The sequence below is a fragment of the Mixophyes fleayi genome, chromosome 10 (assembly GCF_038048845.1).
Source record: "Mixophyes fleayi isolate aMixFle1 chromosome 10, aMixFle1.hap1, whole genome shotgun sequence".
Classification (NCBI taxonomy): domain Eukaryota; kingdom Metazoa; phylum Chordata; class Amphibia; order Anura; family Limnodynastidae; genus Mixophyes; species Mixophyes fleayi.
In genome coordinates, this window is record NC_134411.1 from 507248 (window position 1) to 524978 (window position 17731).

Genomic DNA, 17731 nt, shown 5'->3' on the forward strand with positions numbered 1-17731 from the left:
GGAATCAGTATCAGAAAGAAAGAAGTAATAATACCACCAGTGTATAGGTCATTGGTACGGCCTCATCTAGAATACTGTGCTCAGTTCTGGAGGCCATATCTCCAGAAGGATATAAATACATTACAGACTGTACAAAGATGGACAACTAAAATGGTGCATGGTCTACAGCACAAAACTTACCCGGAAGTTCTATATCTAATATGTATAGTTTGATAAGGTAATGGGGGTACATGTTAGAAACTTTCATATATATCAAGGGCTTTAACAAGGTACAGGAGGGAAACATTCTTCAAAGGAAAAGAAGTATTAGGACACAAGGACATGCACCTAGAACCGCTTCCTTCTGGGTAGCTCATGCTGCTAGGCTACCCCCCTTTCTGGTACCCCTGACCTTTTGCCTTCAGATCAGGGTTGCTGTGGATGGCTCCCCCTGCCTATCACACTGGCCAGAGCTGCAGGTAGCGCATTAGATTGGATCTAATCTGCAGGTCACAGAAATCACAGAATGGAAGTAGGTGTCAAAGAGGGTTCCCTTCAGCATTGATGTATATTAGCTCAGAAAGTCCTAAATAGGACAGTTACACTAGTTTGAGGTACTAGTGATATCCAGAAAGTACAGACGGTATAACGCTGCATGGTCAAATAGAGCTACTTTTTATACAGAATCTGACAACTCCTGGCAGGGGGTAAACCAGCCCCCTGATCCGACCAGGCATCGCAGCGTCTGATTTCACATCAGATAATTTAACGCTAGGATGTGATATTTCCCTAGACGTGGAGTTAACGCAATTTAACTTCAATTCACAGCATTCTGTAATGTGACATAATCCAAATATCGGCCACATCCAGCACGTATCTCACGTGCCAACATCCAGCACGTATCTCACGTGCCCACATCCAGCACGTATCTCACGTGCCCACATCCAGCACGTATCTCACGTGCCCACATCCAGCACGTATCTCACGTGCCCACATCCAGCACGTATCGCACGTGCCCACATCCAGCACGTATCGCACGTGCTCACATCCAGCACGTATCGCACGTGCCCACATCCAGCACGTATCTCACGTGCCCACATCCAGCACGTATCTCACGTGCCCACATCCAGCACGTATCTCACGTGCCCACATCCAGAACTGTTCGCACGTGCCCACTTCCAGCACGTATCGCACGTGCCCAAATCCAGTGCGCATATTCCTAAAGCCCATCATACATAATTAGATGCCCATGATACACAGCCCCATAATCACCATTTATTTATTTATATAGCGCCACTATTTCCGCAGCGCTGTACAGTGAACTCACATCAGTCTCTGCCCCATTGGAGCTTACAGTCTAAATTCCCTAATACACTCAGACACAGACTAGGGTCCATTCAATAGCAGCCAATTAACCTACCAGTATGTTTTTGGAATGTGGGAGGAAACCCACGCAAACACGGGGAGAACATACAAACTCCACACAGATAAGGACGTGGTCGGCAAACGAACTCATGACCCCAGAGATGTGAGGCAGAAGTCATAACCACTAATTCACCGTGCTGCCCCTGGTCCAAACGTGAGCAGCTTAATTAACTTTAACCCCAATGCATCAGAAAATACCACCCAGCAATATGTCATTTTTCAAGGTGTTCCCATCTCTACGAGCTGTGCTCAGCCATATGGAACTGTGCGCACAATGCAGCATCTATACTGACTCATGGTCAGTGTTACAGAAAATTCCTCACAAGACGACATGAAAAATGTATTATATCTGCTGTGCAATTTCCCAGGAATCTGCTTAAGCTTCTTAGCAGACATTTGATCTGATTATCCACCTGTTTATTGTGAACAGAATTGGGGGAGTAGGACAACGAAACTAACAGATTGCAAGCTTCATGGTCTCTGAGATAAAATAACAGGTTTAATGTAGTTCAAATAGAAATACAAAGTATCTGCTGCAATCTATGGTGTTAAATGATTTGGAATAGAATTAATGGGCTCCTTAAACAGGCTTGGATTGGCCATTCAGGTCACCAGGATATCCTCCAAAAGGACAAGGAAATATCCTCACAAAAAATCTCTATGTTCTTATATTGTTCTTTATCCTCAGGGTGTAAGAACTTTGTTCTCCATGATACAACCCCAAGTCCAGTGGATCAATCTGACACTTCCTCTGTGTTCGTTACAGCAGGGAAATGAGGTAATGAAATGCCAACACTTAAAGTCTGGAGCAGGTGTATGTCTTATGGGCAGTAACTAGGAAGGAAAGTCGAATATGTCCTCCAATGTGTGAGCTCTCTTCTCGTGCCTGTTCAGTAGGGGGCCGATATGGATTGGAAGGTGTATGGGTCTATTTGTTTATTAAGTGAGTAATAAACTTCAACAAGTATGAGGGGGCATCAGTGTTAAGAGAGCCAAAGTATATATCCGCCTTTTCCGTATGGTTCAAAATATTTGGTAGGGCCATTTAAAATACCTAGCAGGACACTTATGACCCTCAAAAAAGGTAAGAACATAACAAGCTTGGAAGCGACCTGCCCCCATGAGGAAAATCCAGCAAATGTACTCTCCTGTGCACATACAATGGTGTTAACTGGTTTACCAATATGCTTGGGACTTGTCACCACTATTCAAAATAATGTGATGCTGTGATATCTCCTTTATTTACAGTTAGTCTGGGTCTTTCATGGCTTTAATCAGAGGTGCTCAAACCCAGTCCTCAAAAGCTACCAACAGGTCATGTTTTCAGGATTTCTGTCTGTAGAAACAGGTGGGATATTTATAGATTAACTCACCTGTTTGTGCTTAAAAAAAAAACAATCTGTTGGTAGTTTGGCCACTTGCTGGGGCTGATGAAAGACAATGTTCTTTTCCTATGTATCGATTACTTGCTCTCACTCTTCCTTGATCCACTTCAAGCTATGTTCTGCTAAATCTTCTCCACATTGCACCCTAGAGGGTCGTATCGCCTGGTACGTGGACGACCGCTTCTAGAAGCCGGTATGGCCACACATGATAAAAGGTACATTCCAGCCTTTTGTGCAGAACCTCGTAGCGGTGTAACTGGGGCAGTCCTGCTGCTCTGCACTACACCAGACTCTACCTTCTGAGGTAGTGAGGGGCACAGTAATGGGGTCTTCTTGCACTCAGGGGTCTGGAGAATATGTTTACCGAACTATAAAAATCAGGGCTGTAACACCCTAATTTGTACCACCATATCCTATACATTAAACATGGAAACATTTCTCAACGAGTTATGTGCAGTTGCTCTGTGCCCATAATGATCCGACAACCGAACACGTCTCCTATCAATACACAAGGACGGATCTGTTGCTATGGATACTGTTGTTTTAAGTCAAAAATTAAACAAATGGGAGCTGATCACATGTTGTCACGTTAATAGTACTGAAGAGGCCACTGACTGGTATTGATGCAACTAGATTGAGAGGTGCGGAGTCTAACACCCCCCCCCCCCGATATTCACCAGGGTCCCCGCAAGGAGGTATGGGATTGGCTGCGTGAGGTGTGCAGGTCGAAGTTCTCCCAACTAGTCACCAGTGCAGTGGAGCAGACACAGGAGACCAAATTGCGGATGCAAAACAGTCGAGACGAGGTACACAAGGGAATAGCGAGGAGGAGAATGGTCAGAGGAAGTCGAGGTCAGGAACTTGCTGGGCAAGAGGTACCGAATCCCAAAGCCAAGGAATAGTCAGGATCAAGCCAAAAGTCAGCAATGGGAATAGTAGACAGGAACAGGACACTTGGAACACTGGAGACCCAATACTCTGGCACCAGATTGTTGGGAGGAGGTGCCAGATATACCCTACAGTGTTCCCTGATAGGCAGATGAAGATTTTGACCGCTGACATATCGGAGGAGAGCAGCATCCCGTTGCCTAGCAACGGGGCGCGAATCGTCAGAAAGACAGACGTCCATCCTGGGCACATATGCAGCGCGGGACGGAGCCTGACACATGCCCAGAACATGCGAGGACGGACAGGTTCATCTCTGGTTACTGAGAGCTGGTAGACACAACAATAAAGGAACACGCGGCATATTCAATGCCACTGGGTGCAGAGTCAGTCAACTTATCAGGCGCAATATTTTACTTGAGGATCTTAACAAATGTGAAGCTCTGATGACACCTAAAGTACCTTAGGCCAGGGCTGTCCAGCTGGTGACACAAAGTCCATTCGAGGGCAGTTAAAGCTTTTTTGTGGGTCTTGGTTTCCACAAGCGATCTCTACAGACTTTATTAAATATTTGGTATCATTATTATTGTTAACTAATAAATCCTCATCCATACCAAGTCTATCCAGCCTAGAGAAGAATTTGCATTTACACAGCGCTGTATACGTTATACATATACTAGTTAAAAGCTCATCAAAATACCGGAAAAAAAGAGTAAGATCACGTTGGACCCTTTTTTTAGTAACGGATAAATTTTGCACATTGTCAATTCCACAAATGTGGAACCAACTAATTAACACAATTCCTATTTTACAAACATTTCTTTATATACCACATATTTTGTGTAAATCTTCTCAGAGGGCCTGATTCATTAAGGAAAGTTAAGCAAAAAATTGAGCAAGTTTTCATACTTAAGTTCTCTGGACAAAACCATGTTGCAATGCAAAGGGTGCAAATTAGTTTATTATTTTTCACATAAGGAAAATACTGTCTGTATTTCAATGTAACACACAAATACTTGATTGCATATTTGTACACTGAAATTTAAAGTTGATCTAGGACATGCCCTACCTCAACTATAAGTCCCCCACATTTTACATTTACCTCCCCCTCCAATGCAACATGGTTTTGCCTTACTTACTTTTGCTTAACTTTCCTTAATGAATCAAGCCCAGAGTCTTCTACAATTTCCCGTTCCATTGCCACCAATAATTTTGATTTTCACGTCAGCAGATCACGAACAATCCTCATTATTTGATTTGCTGCCTCATCCGAGTCTAATATATAAAGTTGGGTAAACTTTTGTTGGTCCTCATTTGCTGGATACAAAGATTCTGTTCAATGGTAAATTTGACCATTAATTTGGAAACAACAGGGACCGTAGTGACGATCCCGTACTCTTAGGTCAGCTGTCATAGTTTGTCGTCGTTTTTTCCGCTTCGCCCTTCGTCTTTTTGCTGCATCTTAGGTGGCATTGCAGTTACACTTTGTTGCTTAAATTAATTCGTATATTCCTATTATTTTAACTTTAAGCACAAATAAAACAAAGGGATAGAAAATCGAGTAAATTTGTAATAGAAAAGAACATTAAATATTAATGGTAACTGCCACATAAAAAAATCTAAATAAACCAAACAAAAAAAGCCCAAGAAATGAAAAAAAATCAAGTCGGTAGGAATAGTCAAGTAGACAAAAGAGTCATTTGCAAACTTTTTCCCAATTTGTTTGTGTGTTTTGTGTATGTATTTATAAAGGTGAGGAGCAGCGTTAGGATTTTATATTCATATATAAGTCATACATGACCACAGGAGAGTGACAGTAATATACCCACCCTTTCGGGCACACACAGCCAGATACGCAGGGCAGATGGGCAGATAGGGTAACATTCAGCAGCTGGTTCTCACAGGTTCTCTCCCGGCTGAGTTCAATGTCCACATCGGAACTGCTGCAATTATAATATATCTGACCGGCAGGACAGTCGTGTGCTAGAGAACCAGGAGAAAGGTATAATATACACATGTCTGTGGTCACATGTAACTAACAGAGTAAGAGGTTACACACAACCACCTGGTCATCCAGAAACATTTGTATGGTGGAAATTCCACAGATTGCTCTAAGAACAGTGGACATTGTGCAGATAAATATGGTGGATAATGAAGAATGATTTCTCTCACCTGTCTCACGGCTCTCACAGTTCATTATTCCATCGTTGCAGATACTGCAATAGACACAAAAACACACAACTAAATTATTATACTAATTACGTAGTAAGTAACAACAAGCAGCTTCTGATTAAACTGGACTTGCTATGCAGATGGGGTTGTCCAGAGCCGGCCCTCTATTATTTGTACAGAATGCTGTGAGTCATCCATAGCTTCAATTGAGCTCTCTGAAGAATGAGTTAAAAAAAACAACAACAAATATTTCCAGATCTCCAGGATTAAAGCCCTTTTCTAACTACTAGAACACTAATGAATCAGACCCCTCTCATGTGCATACAACACTACTGATAAAAGCAGGAAGCACTGGGGAAATAGTATATGGGCTATATGTCTTTCCCACGTTTCGTTCAAAAGCCTTTTAATCATCTTGGTATTTGCTTAGAGAGTTGGAAAGTGGGATTTCTAATAGGTTCAGCTCAAGCAAAAGCTGGTTCAAGGGTCCCTGGAGTGAATGCAGAGAGAGGGAGAGCCTCCATTCCATTCCCAAAGGCTAGATCGTGTCTTCTGGCCTCACAGCCATACCACAGGTAGATTAGCAGTTACAATGTATAAAAGGGGTGTGACAGTCTCTCAGTACCTGGGAAACATAGCTGTCTTCTGTAAGAGAGACAAACTTGCTTCTACAATTATTATGTGTGGGCAGGATGCTATGACCCCCTTAAATAGAAATGGACTGTATGTTAGTTAGAGCTGACAGGCTACAATTTACTTAGTTGTTTTTGTTATTGTTTATTCAGTAAAACTAGCTGTGGGCAAACTGCACCAGACTGCTGGATGTGTGTCACTTTCCAGCTGGTACATTACACCAGCCAATACCCCAGGAGATGGCATCCCTATTCCAGGCACTATATACATACACACATAAACAGTGGCCTGAGTGGAAAATTAGAAGTGACCACACAGAAAATGTAACAGTGATGTAAGTAAATGGAATTTGATACTTTCACAACGAAGGCAGTAGGAGAAGTGGCAGAAAGACAGAAAGACATACCCCCGTATATCTCCCACACACACATACACTAATATATATATATATACACACACACACACACACACAAACACATATATACACATACATACATACATACATACACACACCTATATCTCTAATATATATATGTAGATCATTGTGCGTCAGATTGAAAGAACAGTTCAGAGAAGCCTGAGGAGACAGCTCTGGGGTAACAGCTCATGAGATAGCTGAGTGCAGGGCTGTGGCAAGATAAGTTTCAGACACAGCAGACAGAGACTGCAGACAGAGAGAGGCTGCAGACAGAGAGTAGCTGCAGAGAGACTGCAGACAGAGAGACTGCAGACAGAGAGTAGCTGCAGACAGAGAGACTGCAGACAGAGAGACTGCAGACAGAGAGAGACTGCAGACAGAGAGTAGCTGCAGACAGACTATAGACAGAGAGAGACTGCAGACAGAGAGAGACTGCAGAGAGACTGCAGACAGAGAGACTGCAGACAGAGAGACTGCAGACAGAGAGTAGCTGCAGAGAGACTACAGACATAAAGAAGCTGCAGAGAGACTGCAGACAGAGAGTAGCTAGAGAGACTACAGACAGAGAGACTGCAGACAGAGAGACGCTGCAGAGAGACTGCAGACAGAGAGAAGCTGCAGAGAGACTACAGACAGAGAGAAGCTGCAGAGAGACTACAGACAGAGAGAAGCTGCAGAGAGACTACAGACAGAGAGAAGCTGCAGAGAGACTGCAGACAGAGAGTAGCTAGAGAGACTACAGACAGAGAGACTGCAGACAGAGAGACGCTGCAGAGAGACTGCAGACAGAGAGAAGCTGCAGAGAGACTACAGACAGAGATAAGCTGCAGAGAGACTACAGACGGAGATAAGCTGCAGAGAGACTACAGACAGAGATAAGCTGCAGAGAGACTACAGACAGAGAGAAGCTGCAGAGAGACTACAGACAGAGAGAAGCTGCAGAGAGACTACAGACAGAGAGAAGCTGCAGAGAGACTACAGACAGAGAGAAGCTGCAGGGAGATGCAGACAGAGAGAAGCTGCAGAGAGACAGCAGACGGAGAGAAGCTGCAGAGAGACTACAGACGGAGATAAGCTGCAGAGAGACTGCAGACAGAGAGAAGCTGCAGAGAGACTACAGACAGAGAGAAGCTGCAGAGAGACTACAGACGGAGATAAGCTGCAGAGAGACTGCAGACAGAGAGAAGCTGCAGGGAGATGCAGACAGAGAGAAGCTGCAGAGAGACAGCAGACAGAGAGGGAAAGCAGTAAGGGACTTCGCTACCTGCTTGATATAAAAAGCTTTTAGTAATGTGCGGCTGATCACGTACATACACAAACCATACTATATATTGCGCCCTGTACATTATATATTCTTACCATTTACCAAGAGAGGTGATGATATTTTCTCCAGGATGGTAATCGATTCCTTGGAGGTAACATGGACACTGATTCCTGGAAAAACAGGAGTTTATGTAGGTATGACAGCCATAACTATGTGTGTACACCCTAAATGTTTACTGTCCCCATTATTAACCCTATATAGAGGGATTGTCAGAAAAGAAACTTCACCCTTTAAAAACAATTATAAGACACATATATCGCTACTACATGTGTGACTTTTATTGGAATGACCAGATTTATGTTACCTTTCTACACATCTCTCAAGCTGGGTATTTAAATACATCCCTTGAGGACAAGCACATCCTTCTACGCAGTCTCCATCACAGACTTCCAGCGCAGAGAGTGACTGACAGGTCTGCGCACACATCGATACACAAGTCCCGTACACCATCGACTCCTTACACGTAATCTCTGAAACACACAGACTGCACATGAACAATGAGAGGTGTCTTGCGTAATTCCCTGCCCGAGCTGCGTCTTGCGTAATTCCCTAACAGAACTGACATCTTGCTTAATCCCCTGAGCTGGGGTCTTGCGCAATCCCCTGAGCTGGCGTCCTGCATGATCCCTTCCCTGAGCTGGCGTCCTGCATGATCCCCTGCCTGAGCTGGCGTCCTGCATGATCCCCTGCCTGAGCTGGCGTCTTGCGTAATCCTGCCTGAGCTGGCGTCTTGCGTAATCCCCTGCCTGAGCTGGCGTCTTGCGTATCCCCTGTCTGAGCTGGCGTCTTGCGTATCCCCTGCCTGAGCTGGCGTCTTGCGTATCCCCTGCCTGAGCTGGCGTCTTGCGTAATCCCTGCCTGAGCTGGCGTCTTGCGTATCCCGTCTGAGCTGGCGTCTTGCGTATCCCCTGCCTGAGCTGGCGTCTTGCGTATCCCCTGCCTGAGCTGGCGTCTTGCGTATCCAATGCCTGAGCTGCGTCTTGCGTATCCCCTGCCTGAGCTGGCGTCTTGCGTATCCAATGCCTGAGCTGGCGTCTTGCGTATCCAATGCCTGAGCTGCGTCTTGCGTATCCCCTGCCTGAGCTGGCGTCTTGCGTATCCACTGCCTGAGCTGGCGTCTTGCGTATCCACTGCCTGAGCTGGCGTCTTGCGTATCCACTGCCTGAGCTGGCGTCTTGCGTATCCACTGCCTGAGCTGGCGTCTTGCGTATCCACTGCCTGAGCTGGCGTCTTGCGTATCCACTGCCTGAGCTGCGTCTTGCGTATCCACTGCCTGAGCTGGCGTCTTGCGTATCCACTGCCTGAGCTGGCGTCTTGCGTATCCCCTGCCTGAGCTGGCGTCTTGCGTATCCCCTGCCTGAGCTGGCGTCTTGCGTATCCCCTGCCTGAGCTGGCGTCTTGCGTATCCCCTGCCTGAGCTGGCGTCTTGCGTATCCCCTGCCTGAGCTGGCGTCTTGCGTATCCCCTGCCTGAGCTGGCGTCTTGCGTATCCCCTGCCTGAGCTGGCGTCTTGCGTATCCCCTGCCTGAGCTGGCGTCTTGCGTATCCCCTGCCTGAGCTGGCGTCTTGCGTATCCCCTGCCTGAGCTGGCGTCTTGCGTAATCCCTGCCTGAGCTGGCGTCTTGCGTAATCCCTGGCTGAGCTGGCGTCTTGTGTATTCCCTGGCTGAGCTGGCGTCTTGTGTATTCCCTGGCTGAGCTGGCGTCTTGTGTATTCCCTGGCTGAGCTGGCGTCTTGCGTAATCCCTGGCTGAGCTGGCGTCTTGCGCAATCCCTGCCTGATTGGCATCTTGCGTAATTCCCTAACAGAATTGGCGTCTTGCGTAATTCCCTAACAGAACTGGCATCTTGCATAATCCCCTGAACTGGTGTCTTGCATATCCCCTGGCAGAGACCAACTGTGGCCCTCACCTACCATTAATAGAAGCCATGGATGTTGTCACAAGAGTAAATATCTTAATGCAAAAAACACTCTCCACTATTTTTTGTTCTTTATAAGAAAAGGTTTGTAAATGTCCTCACACTATCAATACGTGATCACAGATCACAGATCACAAAGCATTGGTGTCCTCTTACTAAGTTGTGATACTGGGAACAAAAAAATAGGAAATGTAAAACCTAATAACCCTCTCACTGAGATGTGATGTTAGAGAGTCTCAGGACAGTTACCTTTGTGGGGGTAAGATTCCTTATTGCCAATAGGAAATTATATATGCTGCATATAGAAGATAAATAAACATATATGATACAATGGGGATGGCATAATAAAATTGCCCCCGTCATTCAAAGCAGTACTCCGGAGGGTAGTTAGAGGCACTGGGGCTTTCCTTATACTGAGTGCTGCTGCCTTTAAAGTCATCATTTATCACTTGGCGACTGCTATTCAGTAAACTGCAATCAGTGGTTTTTGCTGCTATTTAGCAAGGAGAACCGTTCATCCATCAAGACAAGTGCTCCCAATAATAACCTCTGTAGGTTGTCCTACAGTACTATCCATGATGGGCAGCACGGTGGCTCAGTGGTTAGGACCTCTGTCTCACAGCATTGGGTTTAGGAGTTTGATTCCCGACCATGGCCTTATCTGTGTAGAGCTTGTATGTTCTCCCCGTGTTTGTGTGGGTTTCCTCCCACACTCTAAAAACATAATAGTAGATTAATTTGCTGCTATTAAATTGTCCCTTGTCTCTCTGTCTGTCTGTGTGTATGTTAGGGAATTTAGACTGTAAGATTCAAAGGCAGGGACTGATGTGAGTTTTCTGTACAGCGGTGGTATAAGTGGCATTATATAAATAGTTAATGATGATTAATGGGCTTCATACACACATGAAACAATTATTACATAAACTATAATGGAAAACAGTTTCTTTATTCTCTCTACATATATAACTTTACTTACCACAGTCTGGGAAGCTGGCTCGGAAATTAATGATTATTCCAAAGCGTCGGCACTGGTGGGCATAGTGCGCCAGGGCGGAGCAGAGACAGGCCTCGCCACACTTACACGTGTCCCTTCTGCATTGTTCATAGTAAGACACGGGGTTTAGGTACGGATGACATGGAGCAAATAGATCTTTGGTGACAATGCTGCAACTTTCCGAAGCATAAGAGGCTGACGGAGAACCAAGGTTAATTATTATCATCATTATTAATTAGACTGATCATTATAAAATACTGTATACAGATGGAGTGGAGCTTATTGTAGTGGGCATTTCACCATGATTAAGGATTACGTGTATTACCTGTGTAATCATCAAACAGCTATCTGATTGGATTAGCTGGGAATAATTATCTAAAAAAGTAATCTGTTTCATTGCTCATCATTTACTACAACAAACTCTGCTCCATCTGAATAAACAGTAACTTTACTTTATGTGTGATATGAATCTATACGTACCAGCCTGTAGGTGAATGTCACATGGGTCCAGAGGGGAAGCTAAATATTCCATTCCACAGGCAGAAGACGTTTTCCAGGAATTCCCAAAGAGTTGTGGAGTACTTTCTGGGACCCCAGCTGGAGACCTTTATCGGACGTAATAAATAAATCATGTTGCCATAAAAGAATTCGGAAACAAGAAGTGAATCATTTCGCCAGCCACCATTTCCGTTCAGTATAAATAAAGGGTCGGACTATTATGAATAATGGAAAGTGACCATTGTGTAAAATGTCATTGTGATTAATTTTATACCTTTTATTTGATGTAAAAAGAAAGCTTGTGTGAAGAGGCCTATAGGATCAGTAAACACTGTACAAGATCATTATAGGAGGGGTAAACATTACCTGTCACGTAAATATTCAGAGTCTATGTATAAACATTTCTATATGTCATATAAAGGCAATATTATATGTGTATAATTCCCACTAATCAGCCTCTGCAGCGCTAGAAATTAAAGGAAACCTCAAACCAATTCATTCAAATATAAGGTAAAGAACTTTACTCCAGAGAGCGGAATTCACTTTAATATCTCCCCTCTGGCCCCATGGGACCCGCCTATAATATCTTCCCCTCTGGCCCCATGGGACCCGCCTATAATATCTTCCCCTCTGGCTCCATGGGACCCGCCTATAATATCTTCCCCTCTGGCCCCATGGGACCCGCCTATAATATCTTCCCCTCTGGCCCCATGGGACCCGCCTATAATATCTTTCCCTCTGGCCCCATGGGACCCGCCTATAATATCTTCCCCTCTGGCTCCATGGGACCCGCCTATAATATCTTTCCCTCTGGCCCCATGGGACCCGCCTATAATATCTTCCCCTCTGGCCCCATGGGACCCGCCTATAATATCTTCCTCTCTGATCCGCTTATAAATCTTTCCCACAGACCCCATGTGACCAGCCTATAATACATTACTCTCTGGCCTCATGGGACCCGCCTATAATATCTCTCCCTATGACCCCATGTGACCCGTCTATATCTTACCCTGTGACCCGCTTATAATATCTTTCCCTCTGGCCCCATGGGACCCGCCTATAATATATTTCCTACATTTGGACCAGTCATAGCAACATGGCTAAACAATCTGTGATATTAACATGGTCATAACTCTGCTGCAGCTCAACACAAGCAAATGGAGCAATGAACAGTTGAGGAAAATGATCATATAATATTCAGCGTGATCTCTCCATATTAAACCTACAGAAAATCATCTTGTGCATTGTCATTAAAGGTCCCGCAGAGGCCAGTAGTGTCGTCTTTCCAGCGCCCGTCGAGATGGAGATAGAGCCGCAGACTCTCCTTGTCATACAGCAGCCGCAGCCCGATTTCCGTCTTCACTTGTACAAATACAGATGACAGTTTTCTAACCTCAAATACATCTGTAGAAACATCAGATGGAGGAACAATAATGTAGCATTTAATAAATGTAGGTTTATTTATGAAAGGATGAAGAGCTGCATTGCTGATACTCCCAGGACTCGTTATCGCATCTCCATAAGCAAAGCCTATTTATCATTATACATAATCTAACTTATTTACTATATAAAATGTTTTATATGTGTTGTGTTCTTTCAGGTTTATATTTTTTTAACAGGCAAACCTGAAAGCCCAACTCTGCCAGATGACAAGACATCTGGCAGAGTTGCCAACAATAGAGACCTGTGAGGCGATAGCAATTACTTGTCGCAGTGATGAGGGATGTTGATAAAACGGGCCCTGTGTTTTCTTGGCCCCCACGTCAGCGCTATATCTATGTGCCGGATGGGGGCAGGGCTGGTGCTATTTCTATTACTGCTCCTCAGAGTATAAAGGGGGTTCCCCACATTCAGACGATGACTGCATCCAGTTTCTGCTTCCACGTATTATCCGTATTTATGTCCATGGATACGACTGAGCTAACACAGCTGAATCCATGGAGCGGCTGTCATGTCCGGGGTAACGGATATGAACAGCTCTGCCTGATGATATAAATGCAATGTTACATCATACTCAAAGTCTTTATTTAGGATGTGCAAATGTCTTTTTCATACTTACTGAAGAAACTGGACTTTTTATAGTAATTTCCTATTCTCTTCAGATAGAATGATCCCAATAGCTCCTCCTCCCCCACCGATACTCCCCAAGAGCAAAGAGCTGTTTCATCATCTCTTCTAATGGCATCTGAACCAAGGGGATCCCCCTCTGGAATTCTACATACACTTCCTGTGCGGCTCGGCCACTATGATGATGTAATAGGAAGTGGATGCACTGCTCCTATAATGGATAACCGTGTCTGGCGTCTATATAAGAGTGGAGCAGCATAGGTGGGAGGGGGACATGGTAAAGATCTGTCATGGACCCCAATAGTAATCAGATCAGACTTCTCTGTTCTAACTGAAAATGCCAGGAAAGTCCTCAGTAGAGTGAGGATTAGGATTCCCTAGTTAGAACTGATGACACACAAAGACTTACCATCAGTGTACGGCAGGTTGATTTTGTATTGATCATACACTAGCACATCGCCCGATTGCACCAACGTCACCTGTTTCCTCTGATCCTGGTTTATAATTATGTTCACAGACTGGATACAGGATCCATCCAGATTCTGCAAAACCCAGACAGATATCGATGGAGTTCTGTAAAATGTTTTGTCTTTCTTTCATAGCACATATATGTACATATGGGATCATTTAGACTGTATTGTATATTATAAGGATATTAAACATGACGGCGAGTTCTGAGACTCTACTGAAGCCGAGCACAATTATCCAGGTCAGGTCCTCTAATATAGGATGTCATATCCCTTACAGCACTAATAGTGGATTGTTAAAATAATTGAAGTATTAAATCAAGGAAACAACCGGGTGATGATGGAGGTAATAAAAGGTACTTGAAAAATGGGTCTAGAACAAGGATAGGGTGTAAGTTTTATATTATTATTAGTTGTGTTGCAAAGGTAAAGCTGCTTCATGGGTAATACAGACAGAGAGGTAAGAAGATAGCGAACACATAAAACACATAAACAAATTTGGTAAAATGTTTGCAAATGACTTATGTACTTGACTATTCCTACAGACCATTTCTACAGACCATTCCTACAGACCATTCCTACAGACCATTCCTACAGACCATTCCTACAGACTAGTTTCTTCATTTCTTAGGCTTATTTATTTAATTTTTTTTTGTGGCAGTTACCATGACCTTTGCTAATCCAAATTGACTCAATTTTCTATCAATTTGTTTTATTTGCAGTTAGTGTTAAATTCATAAGAATATACTAATTCATTTAAGCAACAAAGTGTAACTGCGATGCTACCTAAAAAGGAAATGTCTGTTGTGGGAATAACTGCACAGCAAGAAGCAGCAAAAAGACAAAGGTTGGAGTGGGATAAAGGCCGACGACAAACTATAACTGATGACCAAAGAGAACGTGATCGTCATCACTGTGTAAATCTGACTCCTCAGCAAACTGCCCGTCACAGAGAAAACAATGGAAGAGTGAACAGGCCATTGGTAATATCACATCAATGTCTATAAAGTCAGTGAACAAGATTCCACGCCATTCCTGATGTCGGTAACTTGGATGAAACAAATATAATGATCATAACTGTGGTCCCATGAACAGTATTTGTGTGTGTTTCCACGCTTAGCATTTGCAGCTGAGCAGCCATCTGACAAACTATTCAATCAATGCTGCCACAAGGGTAAAGTCACATTGGATGCAGTAAGTTCTGCCCCTGTTATACAGCACTTAATGAAAGGGCAGCATGAGCATTAAAAAAAATTCTTTGACAACATAAGATCGATTAATAGTGCTTTAACATTTGCGTCTATGGGTGCTATTATTGCCGCGCTACCTGGCTACAGTCCCTATTGTTTCCGAATTAACGATTATCATAAGGATTGGTGGCATGAGACAAGGGAAACTGGTAAAAGACTGAGAAGATTTACACAAAATATGTGGTATATAAAGAAATATTTGTGAAATAGGAATTGTGGGTTTTTGTTTGTTTTTTGTGAGCCGGTAGTTGATTCCACATTCGTGTGATAAACGATGTTCGCAATTTAACCGTTACCAAAAAAGGGTCCAACGTGATCTTACTCTTATTTTTTCCCATCATTTTGATGAACTTTATCTAGTATTACATATTGGTGCATTGGTAAAAGTGCTTAGTGGGCTGTATGATCCAGTCACAAAGGAAGGTTGGTCAGAGGGTTGTTGCGCTGTGTGAGGTTCTGACATTTCTCTCTCTGTCGATAACATGACCATAAATCCCACCCCGCAAGCTCGTTGCCTAGGTGTAATCCTTGATTCACAACTGTCGTTTATTCCCACATCAACTCTATATCTAAATCATGTTACATACACCTAAAGAACATTTCCAGAATACGCACATATCTGACACAAGACACTGCAAAAACATTAATTCATGCACTTATCTCTCACATCGACTAATGCAATTCCCTCCTTACTGGTCTTCCCAAAGTCAGACTTGAACCCCTACAATTTATTTTGCAAGCAGCGGCTAGACTGATTTTCCTTACAAACCGTTATTCCTCTGCTGAGCCACTCAGTCTGTCTCTACACTGGCTGCCTGTATTTCAACGAATCCAATATAAAATTCTTCTACTAACATACAAGGCCGTCAACAAAATTGCACCGACATACATTTCCCCACTTGTCTCGAAATATCTCCCTACTCGACACCTCCGTTCTGCACAAGATCTACGTCTCTCCTCCACTCTCATCACATCCTCCCATTCTCGGTTACAGGATTTTTTCCGGGCTGCACCTACTTTGTGGAATTCCCTCCCACGCACAGTAAGACTTTCCTCTAGTCTTCAAACCTTCAGGCGTTCACTGAAAACCCACCTCTTCAGACAAGCTTATGATATTCCTCAACCACCATCTTAATTTCCCTAGATTACCCTATTACCATCCTCTACACTGCTAACGCAAGACAGCAACCTTCTGACCAACATTGCAACATACACAGCCCACTCAGTACTTTTACCTTTGCAGTCTGGCTGGTCCATTGTGCAATATGATGTAGCACATGCCCTTGTGTTTCAAACTCCCATTGTCCTATAGATTGTAAGCTTTCGAGCAGGGTTCTCTTACCTCTCTGTCTGTATGTATTACCCAGTATTGTCTTATTAATGTTTGTTCCCAATTGTAAAGCGCTACGGAATTTGCTGGCGCTATATAAATAGATGTTGATGATGATGATGATGAAAGGTGGTAATAGGGTAACCTAGGGAGATTAAGAACGTGGTAGAGGAATTAGCAGTAGTGCATGTTACTTTGGGAACACACTTCTATCCTCTCCTATCTCTCACCATCTGTATTGTCTCACGTTACTGACTGTCTTTCTGTCATTTCATCTTGGATGTCCTCTCACCAACTCAAACTCAATCTTTCTAAAACAGAGTTAATGATATTCCCACCCACCAACAGAAGTTACATGCCTGATATTTCTATTTCTGTGGACAATACGACCTTAAACCCCACCCTTCAAACACGCTGCCTAGGTGTGATCCTTGACTCAGAACGATCCTTTGTTCCTCACATCTACTCTAAATCATGTTACATACATCTCTAAAAAACATTTCCAGAATGCGCACATATCTCACACAAGACACTGCAAAAACCTTAATTCATGCACTTATCTCCCGCATCGACTATTGCAATTCCCTCCTTACTAGTCTCCCCCTAAACAGACTCGCACCCCTACAATCTATTTTGCACGCAGCGGCCAGATTGATTTTCCTTGCAAATCGTTCTTCCTCTCCTGAACCACTGTCAGTCTCTACATTGGCTGCCTGTTTTTTAACGAATCAAATATAAAATTCTTCTACTCACAATCAAGGCCATCAAAAAAACTGCACCGACATACATCTCCTCACTTGTCTCAAAATATCTCCCTACTCGACACCTCCGTTCTGCACAAGATCTACGTCTCTCCTCCACTCTCATCACATCCTCCCTTCTCGGTTGCAGGATTTTTTCCGGGCTGCACCTACTTTGTGGAATTCCCTCCCACGCACAGTAAGACTTTCCTCTAGTCTTCCTTACAAACCGTTATTCCTCTGCT

The 17731-nt window shown here is 43.8% G+C and overlaps 1 protein-coding gene across 1 annotated transcript in view; it reads right to left on the reverse strand.

Annotated features, from left to right (window-relative positions):
* OTOG (otogelin) overlaps positions 1 to 17731 on the reverse strand; it is a 143304-nt gene that overhangs the window by 84543 nt on the left and 41030 nt on the right. Inside the window, exons 16-23 of the mRNA XM_075188506.1 lie at positions 14109 to 14241; positions 12859 to 13036; positions 11615 to 11739; positions 11117 to 11329; positions 8526 to 8691; positions 8257 to 8331; positions 5847 to 5890; positions 5504 to 5657 (exon numbers count right to left, since the gene is read on the reverse strand). Of these exons, the coding sequence (XP_075044607.1) occupies positions 5504 to 5657; positions 5847 to 5890; positions 8257 to 8331; positions 8526 to 8691; positions 11117 to 11329; positions 11615 to 11739; positions 12859 to 13036; positions 14109 to 14241 (1088 nt within the window). The remainder of the gene's footprint in view (positions 1 to 5503; positions 5658 to 5846; positions 5891 to 8256; positions 8332 to 8525; positions 8692 to 11116; positions 11330 to 11614; positions 11740 to 12858; positions 13037 to 14108; positions 14242 to 17731) is intronic.